The sequence below is a fragment of the Gossypium raimondii genome, chromosome 3, assembly GCF_025698545.1.
Source record: "Gossypium raimondii isolate GPD5lz chromosome 3, ASM2569854v1, whole genome shotgun sequence".
Classification (NCBI taxonomy): domain Eukaryota; kingdom Viridiplantae; phylum Streptophyta; class Magnoliopsida; order Malvales; family Malvaceae; genus Gossypium; species Gossypium raimondii.
In genome coordinates this window covers 53,445,483-53,464,344 of record NC_068567.1, presented here as the reverse complement: position 1 = coordinate 53,464,344, position 18,862 = coordinate 53,445,483, and the positions used below count along the sequence as shown (strand labels likewise).

The following is an 18,862-nucleotide window of genomic DNA, read 5'->3' as shown; positions in this document are numbered from 1 at the left end:
ATACATTGACTAATACATATATATATATACAATTCATACATTTTATTTTAACTTATAAAATTCAAAACATATATATACATTCGGCTAACATTTTTATACAATTCATATCATTATATTTTTGCTTATAGAACATATATATACTAATGTAATGATGTTTATTTGCTATTAGACTTACCTCGGATATCAGCGGACACGATCGACTATTCAATTACTTTCGTTTTTCCCCGATCCAAATCTGTTTTCTTCGTTTCTTGATCTTAATCAAGCTTTGTAAGTGCCGAATATTCCAAAGCTTTAAACCCTTGTATTTCTCTCTTAGTTTCGGTAAAAAAAGATGAAGAACATGGTTTTAAATTTGTTATATTTAATATTTATTAACCATAATAATTAATTAACTTAATTAACCTTTGTTAAAATATAATATATAACACATATTATAAGGTCATTCTTGACCATTGCCGTCCACTCACCTAATGGTGGACTAATTGCTTTTTAAATCCTCCAAATTATAAAGACAACAACAATTAGATACTTTCATATTTAACCATTAAATTTTTATTTTACGCGATTTAATCCTTTTATTTAATCGGACACTCAAACGACGAAATTAAAACACGAAAATTTCACACAATTAAATTCGCGCATAATAAACACACAAAACAATGTTAAAATATTTTTTTGACTCAGACTTGTGATCCCGAAACCACTATGTCCGATTAGAGTCGAAATCGGGCAGTTATAGATACAAAGAATATATTCTCAAACTTATTATTCAGAGAGTAATCTGCTGACTTTATAATACATGAGTAGTGATAACTGCTTTAACAGTAAACTAATAGTAACTAACTACTAACTACTTTAAACTATCTTTGACGTATACACATAACATTAAACACTTTTCCACCCCCTCTAAACACCTCATCCCCTCTCTTTCTTCGAAACCCATCCCCAAAAACCATTCTTTCTCGCTCAAGACTAATGGGTTTTCTTCTCTTCCTTCTCCAGTGTTTCTTCTCCCTCTCCAAGTATTTTTTTTATTTTTTTTGTAAATACTGGGAAAAAAGGTTGTTGCTTGATTGTTTGCTCTCCTACTGGTGTTGTAAGTTTGGTTCTTATTTTCTGGGTTTGTTTAAAATTTTTTTCTCTAGATTATGTTTTCTTTAATTATTATTAAAGAATACATTTGAGATGCTTTGTCCTATGAAACCCAAGTTGTGATTTTTTGTCATATTTAATTTTATATAAAATGCATGTCTTATTGTATTAGCAGCTATTTTTCTTTAATTTCATCATGGTTATCTCAATATTTTAACTACAATGCATCATGGAAGATGTTCGATTTCTCAATCTGCCATGAGAACTTGAATTAATTTGGCCTTGTTTTGTTGTTTTTCCCTTTATTTTCAGGCAATTACCTCCGCTGGAACGAAGAAATGTGATCTTTTCTTGGGTGATGTTAATACCCAATTGAAGTCTAGGAATGTTACAACTGATATCAAAGTGGACATCAACTCCAATATAAGTACTTCATCCGCTCCTTCTGTTGGTTTCTAGTTTTATGTATAAGTTTGAATTCTTGGTTGAAATTTCTCTTTTGCAAGTTAGATACGATGTTTTTTCCTCTATTATATATTCTTCGACCTTCATCCAACTTCTATTATAATAAAATTAGTAATCATGTATTGTCCCCTCTATGTTTGAAACCCTAGATTTAACTGGGAGAATATATGCTTGATAACATTGTTTAGAACATCATACTGCTCGAGACCTGACCTATTTGGCGAAAATGCTTTTCAATTGAATGATATCTTTGGTTGAGTTCATAGTTTCTTTTTTACCTTCTTATATTCCTTTATTGTTGATATATATGTCTGCCATCTTTTGTAAGCCTTTTTGAAAATCGTTTTTTGTACTGAAGTACATTATGTTTATAAGTTATTTACCACCGTAATAGTTGATAAACCTATACCCAGGCTAAAGGCAATCTTTGGCTTCAGAGTATCTGATCAGAGGTCTTGCAAGGTACAAAATTCTATCTCAAATTTCAATTTGTATCCTTCGAAACTGCATTCTTTTTTGGGCTTTTGTCGCGAGAACGTGTTACTTAGAATGTGTTTTGAGATACTGTTGAACATGTATTTTTTTTTTTGTGTATACCAGATTGAACTCTAATATTTGCATGAGTATGCTGGGATAAGCTCAAGCATTGGATTGACTGCCAATCCGATAGTGAACTTATCGGGTGTGCTTGGAACAAATGTTCTTGCACTAGGTACTGATATCTCATTCGACACGAAGACTAAGAATTTCACCAAATGCAACGCGAGATTGAGCTTCACCAATGCAGACCTTATTGCTTCTTTGGCTCTGCATGTGGTTATGTTCTATATACCTATCTACTACTAAACATTCCAAATGATATAACCTCAAGTTTAATACCTTGTTTGTCAATGCAGGAACGAAAAAGGTAATTCGATTAATGCATCTTACTACCATATTGTGAATCCATCGACCAACACTGTTGTTGGTGTTGAGGTGACCCATAGCTTCTCTACCAATGTGAACACCATCACTGTGGGTACACAACATGTATTGGATCCATTAACCACAACCAAGGCACGGGTGAACCATGCTGGTAAGGCAAGCACACTCATCCAGCACAAGTGGCGCCCGAAATCCCTCTTTACCATTTCTAGAGAGGTGGATACAAAGTCCATCGATAAGAGCCCTAAGGTCGGACTTGCATTGGCACTCAAGCCTTAAGAGCTTAAAAAAAACTCATTTTGGTAAGAGTATGGTAGACTTAAAAAGATTTTTGAAGTTTTAGTCTATTGTTGACTTTTATGGTGTTGCCATCTTCCCTTTTATGTCAATGATTTTTCATTTTTAAAAAGAATAAAGTGGAAAAAATGTGATAACTGTTTTTATTCATTCCTTGTTTAATTGAGGTGAAGTAACTTTGATTTGCCCCATAATTTTTTTAGAGGCTCTCTTTGTTTTTTCATGGAATTTGCTAATAAAGGAAAAATAAGGGTTGTACCTTTTTTTTTGTTGAGGACAATTTTTACTTGGTATAGAACTTGGTAAGAGGTATAGGCATAAAGTCTAACATTGGATCAGCTTGTAAAACTCAGCCATGGAAAGCTTTCATTACCGGTGGTGAGATTGGCTAAAGGTAGAACTATCATGGAGGCTCTTATATATTTTAAACAAATAAAATTAGATTAAAAAAGAGTTAAAGATATGAATTTGTTGAATTCAAAAATATTTTTATAGATTTTAAATTCATTAATAATTAAGCTTTTAGAATGTATTTGTTGTGTGTAAACTATAATGAATATAACTTGAGAAGCAGCAGATTCAAATACTAGTGTATTATTTTAAAAGGTAGTAAATAAAATATTTTAAATATTTTAATATAATTTTATAAAAAATCTTTTAATATAATATAATATAATATAATATAATTATATTAAGAATGTTATTAAATTATATTTTATTAAATCATATTTAATAATAATTATATTAAAATATAATTAAATTATTTATTATTTTATTAAATTATGTTTAATAATAATCTTATTAAAATTTAATAACAATAATCATATCTAAAAAATTTTGCTAAGGGTACTCTGGTCATTTTAGTTTTTTTTATGCAATTACAAATCTATTCCATTCAACCAACCACAAAAATACTATTACAATTTTATTTCATTTCATTCAACCAACCAATTGAATTACTAATTATAGCTCTAGTCCATTACAGTGAACCAAACGTGCCGTAAATGGCTTAATGATTTTCAATTGTATATGTACCAATAATGTTATTCTTGAAATGTTGTTGGTTATTATGAATAATCTTGCTAAATGATGTATATTTGATTTTATAATGTTTATAATTGAATTCGAATTATGTTAGCACCACTGAGTAACCATTACTTAGGGTACGAATTTGTTTGTTTTTGCATACAAGTATTGGATAAAAGCTATAAAAAAAACTTTTGGTTGAGAATCCAACTCTCCAACTCAGCTCAGAAACCATTACGTCCTTATTTTGTTTGTATATATGGTTTTGAGGTCATATGACATGTATCTAGGTTGGTAGGCTTGTTGCCTAAGTTAATAGTTTGTCATTTTTGGTAGTTGGCCTATAATGTTATAATGGTTGGATTGTATCTTTTGATCATTATTTAAATATGCTTGTTTTTATTAGTCTGATTGTGTGAATTAACTGGTTAAGTGTTGATGATTGAAGGTTACGATTTGGTGATATTTGAATGTGTTTAGATAGATTAATTTGATGATTATGTTTTGAGGCAAATTTTAGGTAAGTTTGGGTTCAATTGATTAAGGCTTTGGTTACTTAGAAATGTGTAATTTTTGCTAATTGACCATTAAGTCTCGAGACAGGAAGTACATATCTTGAGACAATTAGAACAAATTTTACCTTATTGTTCTCCTATGTGCTTAATGTCTTGAGACTTAGCAAGCTAGTCTCAAGACAAGTAGCCTTTGTCTCAAGGCTAAAGTACTTCGAAGCTAAATTAATTTTTCCTATTTTAGGTCTCGAGATAAGAATCCCTTGTCTCAAAACATCCAAACATCGAAGCAAAAATAAGAAAACATGAGAGGGCTAGTCTCGAGACATGAGGGACTTTACCTTGAAACACAACTTCTAGTGTCTCAAGACATGTTATTTTTTAAGTAGAATTTCCAAAATAATTCATGGCCTATCTCGAGATGGGGACCATCTCAAGACAAAACCTTGAATTTTGGCAAATGAGTTTGAATTCATGTCCTAACCTCGGTTGTGTCTTAGCATAACCTCGTAATTAGATGAAATAAAATCTTAAACCTTATGAATTCATGTGAATGATTTTATTAAACGATTGATTTGTTATGCTATTGATAAATGTGAATTAAACTTGACAGAATTATGTTGAGTTAGTCTGAGTTATTTCAGCAACGTAATGTGATGTCACAGATTTAGATCCAACGACTAGGTCGGGTGTGGGGGTGCTACATCTTTAATTGAGTTGATTTGTCACGCAAAATGGTTAAACAAAGTTAGGAGAATTCGGTTTGAAATTTTCCCTATAAAGGATATTAAGGCGTAAGTTCTTATAGATCATTGTTGCTCAATGCTCATATTGCATCAAAGTCGACATCAAGCTCATAAAAAGAACTTGCTCCAAGTATCTCCAATGACTACAAAGTATATATTGTGTCCCATTTATAACAATCACTCGTATATACTAATAATGCTCATGTTAATTTACACTTATAAAGTAGAGAGATAGTCACAAGCAATAAGTGAATCTTCCAAAGAAAAGTGGATATCAAATGTAGATGGTTACTGTGGAAAGGCTAGTTTTACCACACACATTTTATTCATGAACCCTCAGGGCAATAAGTGGTGGTATGGGCTAGCTGTTCTTTAGTGTTATAGACTATTAATAGGTTTTAAAGGTAGGGTTATGTTAGGGGCATTTAATGGGACCTTAACACACATAAGTGGTGGTAGGCTTTACAATTGAGATTCTCTCCCATAATCTTCTCCCCAGTCTCAAAGGTTCAAAATTTTTTATCATGCATATTAAACAAAAATAAACACATTTTGATAAAAGTGTTCAATATATTGGTCACTAGACAGACCATCATGCCAACATGGCAAATTTGGCAAGTTTGCCAACGAATGAATATGCTTCGTGCAATCTAAAGATAAAGTATAAATACCTAGGTAAGACCCTCTTTCTCTCACACAATCTCATTTCCTTTATGTGCCCAAGTTATTTGCTTCCTTTATTGTAATGGCATCCTTTGCTGAAGCATTAAAGGGCATAAGATCCGATAGCCCCATAATTTATGTTCGTTTTGCGGGAGTCTTGAGTTTTCAAGCTTAACTCTACTTGAAAAAATAGAGTTGAATAATTAAGTATTAATTTAAGTTATAAAATATGTTGATATATTACTTAAAATTATGGTATATAATCATATTGTTTGATAAATATAAATTTTAATTTATGAAAAAGATGTATTCGATATTTTATTCTTAATTTTAAAAATTCATCTAATTCTAAATACAACCAAAATTTAAATGTAAATCATTTATAGGAGAGTATAATGTTAAAAGAAATGAAATTGAATTAAATTAATTGAAAATATTCCAAGTAACTCTTATATACTTATCATTTTCACATTTTTATAAAAATTTCTATCCTTTTTTTAACGTTGAATTATTATATGCATATAAAAAGTAACTTATTAAAATATTAAATTTTAATTTATTTAATTCTTCATCAGTTTATCAAACAAGGTATTAGCCCATTAACAAAACAATTTTAAATTATTATATAAATATATTTAAAATAAAACTAACGATTAATTTAATCTCTTTTAATTAATGGATAAGTGATTGAATTAATGATTTTTTTTCATAATCGACAATTTTAAAATAAATTAAATAAAAGCAGATTAATCAAATTAAACCATTTCACATCAACAAGTTTTAATTTGGGTTAACGTATATATATATATATATATATATATATATATATATATATATATATTTACCCTAAATTTGTCTATTTGTACTTAGTGTACATATAATTTATTTGGACTTAATTAGTAACTAAACTTGTATTCCATCATATAGTTTAGTAACTCCACACTAATATCGTTAGTTTATGTTATTGTAACGATGATAGTCAATATGATGGTGACAGTTGGTAGCCTTTCATAATGTCATCTCTCTATATTCATTCTAAACGTGTTTTTTAATAAATTTATATTTTAATTTGTTTTATAAAATATCAATTTCTTAGGTTATAATTATTTTGAAAAATATATAAATCATAAAGTTAAATATATATAAATTAAAATTTTATAAAGAGCCTATAATATTTTGAAAATTTAAAAATTATAATTTATAATTTATAAATTTACAAAAAATAAAAATTTATAATATATATAAACTGAAATTTAAACATATATATATATAATTATTAAAAACACATCTAAAATTAATTTGGACAAATGATTATCTAAATGCGTTTAAATTTTCTAAAATTTTATATATTTTTAATTTAAATATAACATTAATAATAATAATATAAATAACTGATATTTTATAAAAAAGTTAAAATATATAAAATTACTAAAACATGTAATTTAGACAAATGGTTATCCAAATTCAAATGTATCTAGACAACATTGGTTTGATTCATTCTTTATTTAAAAAATAATAATTTTTTTATTAACTTATATAATTTTAAAGTTTTTTTTTTATGTTTGACATGCGGCATTCTAATAGGCTATTATGTGTCATCACCAAATTATTTATCAACGTCTTGTCAGCACAAATTAATTGTGTTAGTGCAGAAGTACCAAACTGTGTAACAAAATAAGTATTAACTAAGCCCAAATAATATTAATTATCAACTAGATACAAGCGAACAAGTTCTAGCGTAAAATATATTGTTAACCCTTTTAATTTCAAAGAGCTTTTCTTTAATTCTTTTGAAGAAAAATAGTCTTTTTTTGGCATAATAAATTTTTAGCTCTCTAACTTTACAAAAAAAAGTTATTTTAGCCATTCATTTAATTTTTCTTCTTTTTAACTTTTGAACTTACATTTTTTAAATCACCCCAAAATAGATGATAAAGTTAACATCTGTTAACATTTGTTAACCGTTGGCATGATATACACGTGGATTACCATGCGAATGACACGTCAACATTTAATTAATTATTTAAAATTTTTAAAATAGTTTTTTATAATTTTTATACTTTCTTAATAATTTTAATGATTTTAATTCTTAAAATAATTTTTATAATATTTTGAAATTTTAAAAATTTTAAAAATTAATTAAATGATGACATGTCATTCATTTGGCAATTCACTTGTATCCCATGTTAGCAAAGTTTAAAAATGTTAACTTTTTGATCAAAATTGAGGTGATTTGACAAAAAACACAAGTCTAAAGGCTAAAAAAAACAAAATTAAATGGATGGCTAAAATAAATTATTTTTTTTTGTAAAGTTGAAAGGTCAAATAAATTATTGTGTTTTTTTTTAAGTTCGGCGGTAGATTCTGACTTCAGTGACATCAAAGAGTGGTTTCTCAATATCCCATGATCATTCTTACGTGATTAATTATCTCTTATCTAAAGCCATTTAGAACAAAATTAATGTTATGCTTTTGAACCAGAAATGTGCAGAAAATATTTGCAATTTTCTCCATATTATGCATGACCTTATTGTCATGTACTTTATGAATTTTATTAACTCGAAGTTGTACTTGTGAAATGTTTAATCTAATATTCTTCCTCAAACCAGGAGAAAGAAAATTTATGTCATAGATAGTAATTTAAGAAAGCGAAATGTATTACAAACCGGCGTAGCAACAGACGGAGACACCAAAAACATTAAAAAAAGAAGAAGCATGAAAGTCGAAATGCCAAGCATTTATGTAGAGAGAGGCTGATCAGGCTCTCTGGTTGACAGCAAAAATTGAAACCATGAACGCAAGGAATCCAAGCACCAAAGATGGAGATACAAGGTGGCTGCTTCGATTGGGCGTGGGCGCCGAGGGCATGACGGAGCCTGGTGGCATCACCATGCCGGGCGGCATGTCCATTTGAGCTGCTATTGCAATGATTAATGCGGCAAAACAGGTTGACCAAACAGTCGCTTTGATCAAAGAACCCATATTAATTAGTGATTGATTGTGATATGAGGTAGGTGGTTCATCATCGCTGACTAATACATTTATATTGGTGAAGGCCTGTCTGTGTCCATGCTGCTTCGTTAAGGTCAAGGACCATGGCAGTTGTTGGGTAGCTTCAATCGTTGAAATCTATTGCCCTAATTTGTCTTTTAACTTTAAGCTTTCCTTGTTAAGATAGATAAAACAATGAAGATTTAAAAATATATATTATTCTCTCATATTTCATCTACTATACTATTAATAAATAATAAAATGATACATTTTCTTTGATGTAGAATAAAAAATATTGAAGAATTTAAAAATAAGACTCATATTTCCTATATACTTTAGGTAAACCACAATTCATCACTTCTTTGGCACTTTAATTTTATAAAAAAAATCATTTTAACCCTCAATTTATTTATTTTCATTTTTTTTAGCCTTTAAATTTTTGTTTGTCAAATCACCCCAAAATAGATGGAAAAATTCACATCTGTTAACTAAGCTGGCGTGACATACATGTGGATTGCCACATTAGCAATTAATTAATTTTTTAAAATATAAAAAAATTTAAAAATTTAAGAATTATAAAAAAAATATTTTTAATTTTTAAAGAATTAATTAATTGCTAACGTGAGATACATGTGGATGCCACATCAACAAAATTAACAAACGTCAACTATTCTATCTATTTTAGGGTGATTTGATAAATAATGTAAATTTAAAGGGTAAAATAAGCGGAAAATTAAATGAAGAGCTAAAATAATTTTTTATATAAAATTAAAGTGCCAAATAATTCATTATGCCAAAATATAAATATTCATACAACCCAAAAAGAGAGAGTTAAGTGGTAGTAGTAAATTGTCCCCATTATTCTCTACGCCTATATGCTATAAATTAGTCACATATTAAAATTAAACATATGGTAAAGAGGATTTGTATTACAACATAAACCATGATCATGTTTAATAATATTATTATGTAACATATATTTTGTTAGATTAGAAGGCAAGAGAAAATATATTAATCAAATTTTTACTCTATCATATAGTGAATGGATAGAATTAGTTAACTAATTTTCCAGATATTCATCCAAAAATTTTATTATCATAACTACAGAAATGAGTCCAGATTATGACCATCTAGTTTCCAATAATTTTGTATAAATTAAATTATTAAAAAATAAAAAAACTAAATAAACCCGACAGAATTGAACTGCAAAAATTTATTTCGGTTTATTCGATTTTGACATTCTAATCAGTTTTTAATGGTTTAATTGGTTGATTCTATTCTTGAAATCTGCAAAAGGATTTACAAAGTTAGAATGGTGAAATGGAATGTTTTAAGACTTGGATCGTAGGTAAGGGGAACAAGCAGCACGAAGCAACATTCTCTCTTGTCGACTGTTCTGACTGTTGTGGCATTTGCTGCTATTCACGATTAGCCAATACAATAATGGATGTATATAATGCTTTCTTCCGAGACGATTTAGATGAGGAAGTTTATAGGGTGGGTTTTGGGAATCAGAGGGTCAAATCCCTATAAGGTGGAACTTAAAGCTCACCGAGTCATTGTTGAAGGCTGGCTATGTACAGAGTAAATACGATTACTAGGAAAGAAGGAGAAATGGCATCGACAGCAGCTGAAGTTGGGTGGAATGTTAAGGGAAATTGACAGTCAAGCAGCTCTCCAAATTGCAGCAAACTCCGAGATAACTAAGCATACAGAAGTCAATTGTGAGTTTATAAGGGAAATGAAATCAACAAGGAAGGTATCATGTGTACACAACAGAACAGCTTGCTGATCTTATGACCAAAGCACTTGGAGTTCAATAACATGGTTTTCTTTTTTCTCAAGGGGAGTGTTAAGAGTTGCTAGTAAAAGCAATATGTTTCATCAATCTCAACAATATTATCCATACTTTATTAAGTTGGTTTTACTAAAATATGCTCTCTATATAAACTGATAATATAATAGTATTTTTATTTTTTTTATATTTTTAAATAAAATAATACTATAATAAGGTTAAACTTTTAATTTTACTATTTTTTATGTGAATTTTTAATAAGTATATTAATTATTATTATTTTCTCACATCATGGATGTACCATTCATCTAATATATTTTAAGTAACTTGATTATTTTTGTTCCAAACCAAGTTAATTTAAAAGATCTTATATCAAAAGCCAATTAAAATTTTTCCAATTAAATTAATAAATTTGATTTTAAACTGTTAATTCAATTAAAATTAAATAATCACTTTATGCAAAAATATTACTAAAAATAATAAGTGATACCATATCTCACATCAGTCGAATTTCATTTCATTTTTCCTTATAAATTATAAAACACTAAAATTTAGTTATTAAAATAATTACATTTTAAGAAAACAAGTGGATGTATTAATATAGATAAAAGTAAAGTAAAATAATAAGTTAGACGGTAGTTTTTTTCATAGGACAATAAATACACCTTACTCAAATTGACTTTTATTATTATTATTATTTATAATTTCACTGTTTAATTAATATAGTGACACAAAATGTAGTTATATATAGATAAATGCACAATAAGTGAATTTTAACATTTTTTAAATCTTACTAATGAGTTAATGTGACTAAATTGACACAAAATTTAATCAAAAGTTTTATCTAGGTTAAATTGATACCACTCATCATGATTTTTAACTCAATTATAAAATTATTAAAATTCATTTCTTTAATAAAATAATAGATATTATTTTAAAGATATTTATAACCTTTTATACTTTGATAAATCTAGAAAATACATGAGAATAGTGAGATTTGAACCTCAATCATTATATTTTTACTATCTCAACTTTATCATTTTAATCAAACCCCATTTAATTTTTATATCTACATTTGTTACATAAATTTTTAATATTTTTAATGTGTCGCAATCTAGTATAGATAGATACAAATGTATAAATCTTACTAGTTCTGAAGGCCAGAAATACTATTTGAAATCACGGAACTGTCTCCATTATAAGTAAACTGTTTTTCCAATTTCAACATGTAAAGAAGCTTCCATAACTCGGTCTGGCCTAAAACAGACCTTTAGTTTATAAGCCATCAGACTGAGTTGCAAGGACTAGCTGATGCGGATTTTGATGTACATGAATCAACAAGAAAAAACCTCATGCCATCCCCCCAAGGATGAGGCTTCCTACAACCTTGGCACAGTGCAGTTACATGCCGGAACAACAATTGGGGCTTCAATACATTCCAATGCAAGCTACGGTAGATAAGAATGCAATACCCAAAGAAACAAAATTCATTAAAATAGAGATGATACAGATGATACTCGCAATTGATCCCTTAACATGTTTGGTGGACAAAATTATGGAACTTATGGAATAGAACTAATTAGGAAGGGCCAGCCATATCCATTTCATATAGACCACATCTCCTTCCAGAAAGAACATCCAACTTATCATCAGATGGCATTTGCCTTGCACATTCTTTCCAATAAGTTAAAGAAGCTATAACCCTAATTAAGTCCAAGAGTGCGAGACAGGTGAACTTGATGGAAACAAAGTATCTGTCTGCTCCTCTTCTTTTCTTTTCCTTTTTTTTTTTTTTTTTTCATTTTTCAATTTCTTTGTGTGTGTGTGGTCGCTTGTGTTTGTGCAGAGAGCAAGGAGAGTAGGAGAGCTCTTTCACAATGGGCATTTGTTCTCTAAAATATTTAATACCATACCTTTAAGTAACATAAAAAAAAAAACTCACTTGGGTGATAAAGATACAAGATTAGTGGCTAACTATTGTTCTTTCTGTACCATGTCTTACACCATCAATTCAGCAGTTGATATCTGTCCCGCTTTGTTTGAACCTGCTAAATTAAACAAAAATATCAAAATTTTGAGACACAGTATAAAATCCATAAAGTGGAATTTTTGGCATGTAAAATCCAATCACAAACTCTACCTCTCTTTTTAAGCTTGTTCCGGAAACTTCTTTTCCTGCTAAATGCTGCTTCCTACAGCCAACAAATAACATTTTAGTCATTGCTCACGAAAGTGCAAGTCATAAACAAGCATACGGAATTGGATTTGTATAACAAGATTTCCTAATCTTTGAATCACCGCCTTAAGCATTTATTCAGGATAAGAAAATAAAGAAAAGAAAAAGGAGAGAGAACACTGGAGGAGGGAACCAGAAGAGGATTATCATTTCCATCTGTGATTAAGGAGTGTAGAATTGTCAATTTAGCTAAACTTAAAGCGCAAGCTTTTTGAATTACCACAGGCTGACCCAGCTTCCCAGCTGCACGGATTGCATTAACAAGATCTCGGTTGGATTCATTGTAGAGGCTGGTAACAACTCCAAATTGACCAGCCCGTGCTGTACGACCAACCCGATGCAAGAAATCTACGGCAGAAGTGGCAAAGTCTGCCTGAAAGAACGCAATATTTCAGATGATTAGCTCCATAAATTAGATAATTCACTAGTCAAAAACTGACAATAATATCAGTACTCAATAGTCACTTGTCAACCAACAGCAACAGGAAAAGTTTACTACTTGACACAGATTAGTCACTACCAATATTTATTTACGTATTTCTCTTCTAATAGGAATGATTTCCTTGTGGTCTATATTATTCCTCAGAGGTGATTGGACAGAAGTATGAAGAAATATAGATGCTTTTTCTTCCTATATCCCATAGTACCAAACTGCTTCAAAATTTATATTTCTAGCATTGGTTATGCTCGTGTGACATGTGTGCATGCCTATTGTTATTTAGATTATTGTTGCATTATCTGGTTCAGCAAATCTGACCAGCTATCCGTTTGTCAGTGTATTGAGAAAGGACTTGGAAAAAGAAAGCTGCCGAAGTCAGGATACAGCCAGATCACTCTAACTAGGAACCTGCTTTTCTAAAGCAAAACTTAATCAAGGTGTTACAATCAATAATTTCCTTTAAAGAGAAATGACAATACATTTATGTAGTTATAGTCAATTTTTCATTAAAACCTATATAAGTTTGGTAGAAGGGTGGAAAGGAGAAAGGAAGTGAAACTTTAATCCAAAGTTCAGCTATAAAATAGCAAATGTGGTTATGAATTCTAACTACTACAAAAGGTTTTCCATCCATTTTCCATCCTCCCTACCAAAATAAGCCTTGGTGAAACTATTCTCCAGTCACTTTTACCACTATTATTGTTACACAATACACAGTTTATTTAATTCTCCTACTTACATATAAAAGGAGCCACATGTTGCAAGATTATTCATTTATCATGAGCATAATTTTACCTCTATAAAATTGATTTAGTAAAAATGAATCACCTGGATGACATGTGAAACATTTGGAATGTCAACACCACGAGCAGCAGCATCCGTGCACACAAAAATTCCACCTTTCGCTCGGAAATCATCTAAGGACTCGGCACGTTCTGCCAGAGAGAGGCCTGTATGGTAACGGTAACACTCAATCCCAGCCCTCTGCAGTATATTAGCCACTGCTTCAACAGCCTCAACAGTGTTACCAAACACCATGGTTCGGCTAACACCAGCACCATGATCCGATGCTTTTGAGCCAAATTGTTTTACAGCCTCTATTAGTGCATCAACCTGATTGTCAGTTGTGACTTCAATCCATTTCTCCTTCAATCTGAAATTGGAAAAGAACAACAAATCACCAACAAAGCTAAATATTGCATTGAAAATAACAGGAGTTAAGGGATTGAAATGATGATTTGTGACAAAGGCAGATACACAATTAACTCAAGAGGCATAAAGGAGCTGAAAATCATGCCACAGAACAAACCAAACAAGAAGAGGCTGGATTCTGCAGGGTAAGCTGTTTTTCCAAATGTCAAACTATCAAGATATTGGATCCTCAAATATTAATTCTTTCAGCATTTCAGACAAATTAACAAGTCCTGTCCTGAATCTTTACTATAAGAACCACAATTAAGCACACCATATCTAACCTACTAAATTCAATATGACTAAACTGTTTCAGCATAGACTCCCAGGAGTCCCTACATTCCCTAGCTCATTGACAACGCACGCCGACAGAGTCGGTGCTATCAATGTCTAAATCTATGAACCACAACAGATCAACTTATCAAAGAAACATACAACTTAGGAGTTTGTTTCACCTATATGTCAATTATTTTTATTATCAACATTTCCTTTGTCCAAAGCTAATTAAAAGCATCTTTTTTGCAATCAAGATCCAAGAGTCAGAAGCCCTTAAAGTTTAAAGACATGAACAGACAAAAGGAGATAAATGTTATTTTAAAATGATTATAGTGGCTTCTACACTACAGTTGGGCGTTCGACAGCTGCAGTTTTAATCAGGTAATTTGTGATATATCCTAAATTAGACTTGACAATATTAAACATGATATGGAAAAAATAATTAAAACATGACACAAACAAGACAATGAATGCACAAATGTTTTAGAGTCTAGATAATACGAGATATTAAAGCATCAAAGTTATGTAAATATAAAATACCCTAAATATGATTGTGGCACAACAGAATACACAAACACAATGGATACACATTGCCAGGTCTAGCCTAGTTCTCCATGCATAAGAAAAATGATATCACAAATCTCTAAGTTCTTGTTCCTTGGAGATAACAAGCACAGATGATTTTGGAGCAAAACTGATCGACATGAGCAGTGACAAGCTTAAAACAATAAAATATGAGAATGAGATAAATATAACTTGGCCTCTAAAAAATTCTAATAACCATAACTAAATGCAGCACCGTTTATCCATGGAAAGGGGAAAAAATAGTATAAGACTTTAGCACCTAGGGTTGTGTTGATGGAGGTAGCTTCCACTAACCCAGTTGGCATCCGGAACCATCTTTTTCAACACTGCACCAGCAGTTTTCTTTCCGTTAACTGGAAGGGTTGCGGCAACAAATATGTACTGCTTACTTCGTTCATAATTTTTTCTCACTCTCCTCCAGTCCTTTCTCTTGACAGGCGAAGTTTGAGTTTCTTCCATCAAGTCCTCAGCATCAACATCACCCTCAGACATTTCCTCAGCTTCTGAGATGGATTCATTTTGCATGTCTTCCTCACCCTCGAAGTCAAAGTGTGACACAGAATCAGAACTCGGTTCTACAGGATTCTCAGATCCAGCTTTATTCACCCGAGACAATAGCTTTTCATCAAAACGGAGCATGTGTATAAGACGAATAACATGATTCTCAAAGCCCCCGGAAAGGAGCATATCTGCTTCATCAAAAACCTGCCAATTATTGTAAACACACTTTTTCTTTTAAAAAAAGGCCTTGTAGTTTCCCAAATAACCAAAAGGAATATAAAGTAATGAGTGAGAAAACATACCACATACTTTACAGCACGAATGAAATCTGAACGATGATGTTTTTTGGGGTCTATACTGTTCAAAAGAGCAACTGGTGTTGACACAATAACATCCGGTTCATTCACCGGCCAACCCTGTAGTAAAGGGTCATATTTGTGACCATCAGATTTTATCAATAAAAAAGGAACAATGCCAAATATATACATGCACCTGAAAAAATTTAAAAGCACCCTCTAAGTTCCAATAACATTAAAAACCATGAATACTACCAATGCCAAAGAGATATGTGTTGATGTTCACAAAAATACCTGTCGACCACACACCGCTGCAACTCTGAGAAGTGGTCTACCATCATCGCCTGAAAGATCATTAGCCATTCGAACCACTTGTTCACAGAGCAATACATTTGGGCAAAGAACAATGGAGAAGGTACGTGAAGAAACAGTAGCTTTCTCCAAATCATTGTCCGCATCATGCCCAGCACCATAGAGCTTATCAATTAGAGGAACTAGATAACCATATGTTTTACCACTGCCAGTTTCTGCTGCAATTACTACATCTTTTCCGGAGAGAATAGATGGCATGCAGGCAGCCTATAACGATGCATAAGGGAAACCAAAAGCCACCAGTTAAAAGTGAGAAGGTCGAATAGAAAAAAACAAAAACAAAAAAAAACGAAGGTGATAAACTAACTATTGCCTCAATAAACTAAAACTCCATGTCGAATTCAAATATATTGAGTACTAAATGATATATGCATTTGCTTTGTTGTTTTCGGTAATATGTTTAGAATAATAAAATATATGGATGTAAAAAAATTTTGTTCTACCCCTTTCAGATTTTGCTCTTTAACTGTCGGCAGCATCAAAATTGATTAAACAAAAACAAATAAGTAAAGAGCCAAGCCAACTCTAAAGTAAATACCAATCATTTTGTTCTTTAAAAAGGCATTGAACAGCAAAATTAACGAGAAATGGAGCTTAAATCACAAGGAACATATATGAATTAATCAAAAGAAGAAGGTGAAGCACCTGAACGAGGGAGGGCCTGTCGAAACCGGCACTGGAGAGAGCTTGAGAGATCCGATCAGATAAGCCTAGAGACTGCCAGGAAACAGTGTCTTCAGCAAAGAAGGTGTCCGTCCCAGTGTTCTTTGGAGAAGAGGCGGTAACAACGGCGCTACTGAAGGCCCTGGTTCGGCGGCTGTAAGATTGATTGAGCCAAATTCGGATTCGAGGAGATAGTGCGGAAGTAGAGAGAAAAAAGGAGGGAGTGAAATGAGAGAGGAGCTTTGGGGTGGTGGTTGACAAACTGAAGGAATGGAGCATCGCAGTGGAGCGACGTAAAATCATTGCCACTGTTGAGATAAGCTTTTTCTATTTTTCTGGGGCTTTAAAACTGGCAGGAAGAGAGGAGGACATCAGGGTTTAGGGTTTAATCCTCTTCACCGCTGCTTAAGCCTTCTTTAGCCTTGTTTATAAGAGCCACAAGCTATCTGTTCACTCGTAAGTCGTAACTAATGTTAAACCAAAGTACAAAAATTTTAAGAAAATGTGTGTATTTTGGGTAAATTGTGTTACACAAAATATTATTAAATTTGTAATAATTTATATGATTAATTAATGCTTTATGTAATTTATATAAAATATTGCTTAATTACATAAAGCATTAATGAATCAAATAAATTATTATAAATTTATTAATATTTTGTAAACATAAAATAAAATTTTAATATTTTAAAAATAAATAAATTAATTTTAATTTAATAGTTACAAATTGATCGACATTATTAAAGATAAAGAAAATTAACAATTTATTTAATTGAATTTAATGTTTTGAAATTTAAAATTTTAATATTAAAATAAATTTAGAATTTTGACAAGGATATAAATAAGTATAATTTAACAAAATTTTAATACATTATTTTAGTTTATATTGTTTTTTCACTTTAATTCTTAATTTTCTCAAACTAATACTTAAAACAAACAATTTTTGTCACCCATGTTGATTTACTAAAATGAAAATACTTAACTGATAAAATTGGTAACTAAAAGTTAGATAACCACTCAATAAATTGCACCAATATTTTTATAACAGTTGAAATTATAAACCTCGAGTCTGACTCAATGGCTTTTCACAATTTCTTTTTTTTAAAACATTTTCCACTGTAATAACAATAATACATTAGCTTTTATAGCATTAGAAAACATTTATGGTCGGAAAAATTGATGCTAATTAACAACCTTTTATGAAAGAGAATAACATATAATATTTTGAAATTTATTTAATAGAAAAGTAGTATTTCGGTCTTTGACTTAAATGAAACTGTGGTTAAAGTTTTTATTAGAGAATTAATTGGTACTGTTACCCCATCTTTTACTTATAATATGGTATAAAAAGCAAAACCAATATTTCATAAAAAATTTCTCTTCGTTGCATATAGATGGCAATATCCGCCTAGGGGTTTTTTTTTTGTTAAAATGTGTTATAAGTCTTTATACTTTTCAAAATTAGAATTTAATCTATTTACTTTTTAGATTTTTGAATTCAAGTTCAACTATTAACCTGTTATTTTTTAAAAATTTATTGCTATGACATTTTTAAATAAAAAACTCACTTGGTAGCTATGTAATTTTAAAAATAAATTTGTAAATAACTTGAATTTAATAAAAAAGTAATAGTCCTGATTTTTGAAATCTGAAAAATAAAATGATTAAATTTCATGAAATAAAAATACAGGGATTAAATTATCAATTTTAAAAAGTAAAGGGACTTGTGGAAGATTTTAACCTTTTTCTTTTTCTTTAACTGTAAAACTAAAAATAAAAAGCATAGGGG

At 30.4% G+C, this 18,862-nt stretch overlaps 1 protein-coding gene and 1 long non-coding RNA gene across 7 annotated transcripts; one reads left to right on the top strand and one right to left on the bottom strand.

Moving 5' to 3' along the window:
* The first annotated feature begins 890 nt into the window (after positions 1-890).
* LOC105794698 (uncharacterized) lies at positions 891-2,931 on the top strand. 3 transcript variants are annotated; one of them, XR_008194534.1, is made up of 5 exons: positions 891-1,099; positions 1,408-1,522; positions 1,974-2,022; positions 2,161-2,376; positions 2,457-2,931. It is a non-coding gene; the product is annotated as an uncharacterized LOC105794698 (long non-coding RNA). The 3 variants fall into 3 exon arrangements; XR_001134097.2 differs by having other exon boundaries at positions 2,161-2,931; XR_008194535.1 differs by having other exon boundaries at positions 1,955-2,022; positions 2,161-2,931.
* An 8,750-nt stretch (positions 2,932-11,681) lies between these two features.
* LOC105794692 (DEAD-box ATP-dependent RNA helicase 22) lies at positions 11,682-17,489 on the bottom strand. Of its 4 annotated transcripts, none has more exons than XR_008194532.1 (9): positions 17,056-17,489; positions 16,333-16,617; positions 16,045-16,158; positions 15,501-15,946; positions 14,018-14,342; positions 12,971-13,123; positions 12,655-12,706; positions 12,457-12,562; positions 11,682-11,962 (listed from the first exon to the last, which is right to left on the bottom strand). XR_008194532.1 is itself a non-coding variant. In XM_012623983.2 (8 exons), exons 1-8 carry the CDS (start codon positions 17,374-17,376, stop codon positions 12,513-12,515), a joined length of 1,746 nt encoding a protein of 581 aa, XP_012479437.1. In that variant the 5' UTR covers positions 17,377-17,489; the 3' UTR covers positions 11,682-12,512. The 4 variants fall into 4 exon arrangements, 2 of the variants coding, with proteins under 2 accessions (XP_012479437.1, XP_012479438.1); XR_008194533.1 differs by having other exon boundaries at positions 12,457-12,559; XM_012623983.2 differs by having other exon boundaries at positions 11,682-12,562.
* Between the last annotated feature and the right edge of the window lie 1,373 nt (positions 17,490-18,862).

Coding starts and splice junctions, on each gene's coding strand:
- LOC105794692 (XM_012623983.2), bottom strand. CDS start 17,376: ATGATTTTACGTCGCTCCACTGCGATGCTCCATTCCTTCAGTTTGTCA. Junction 15,947..16,044: donor TTCGTGCTGTAAAGTATGTG/GTATGTTTTCTC, acceptor AATAATTGGCAG/GTTTTTGATGAAGCAGATAT. Junction 12,707..12,970: donor GGAAGCTGGGTCAGCCTGTG/GTAATTCAAAAA, acceptor TGTTGGCTGTAG/GAAGCAGCATTTAGCAGGAA.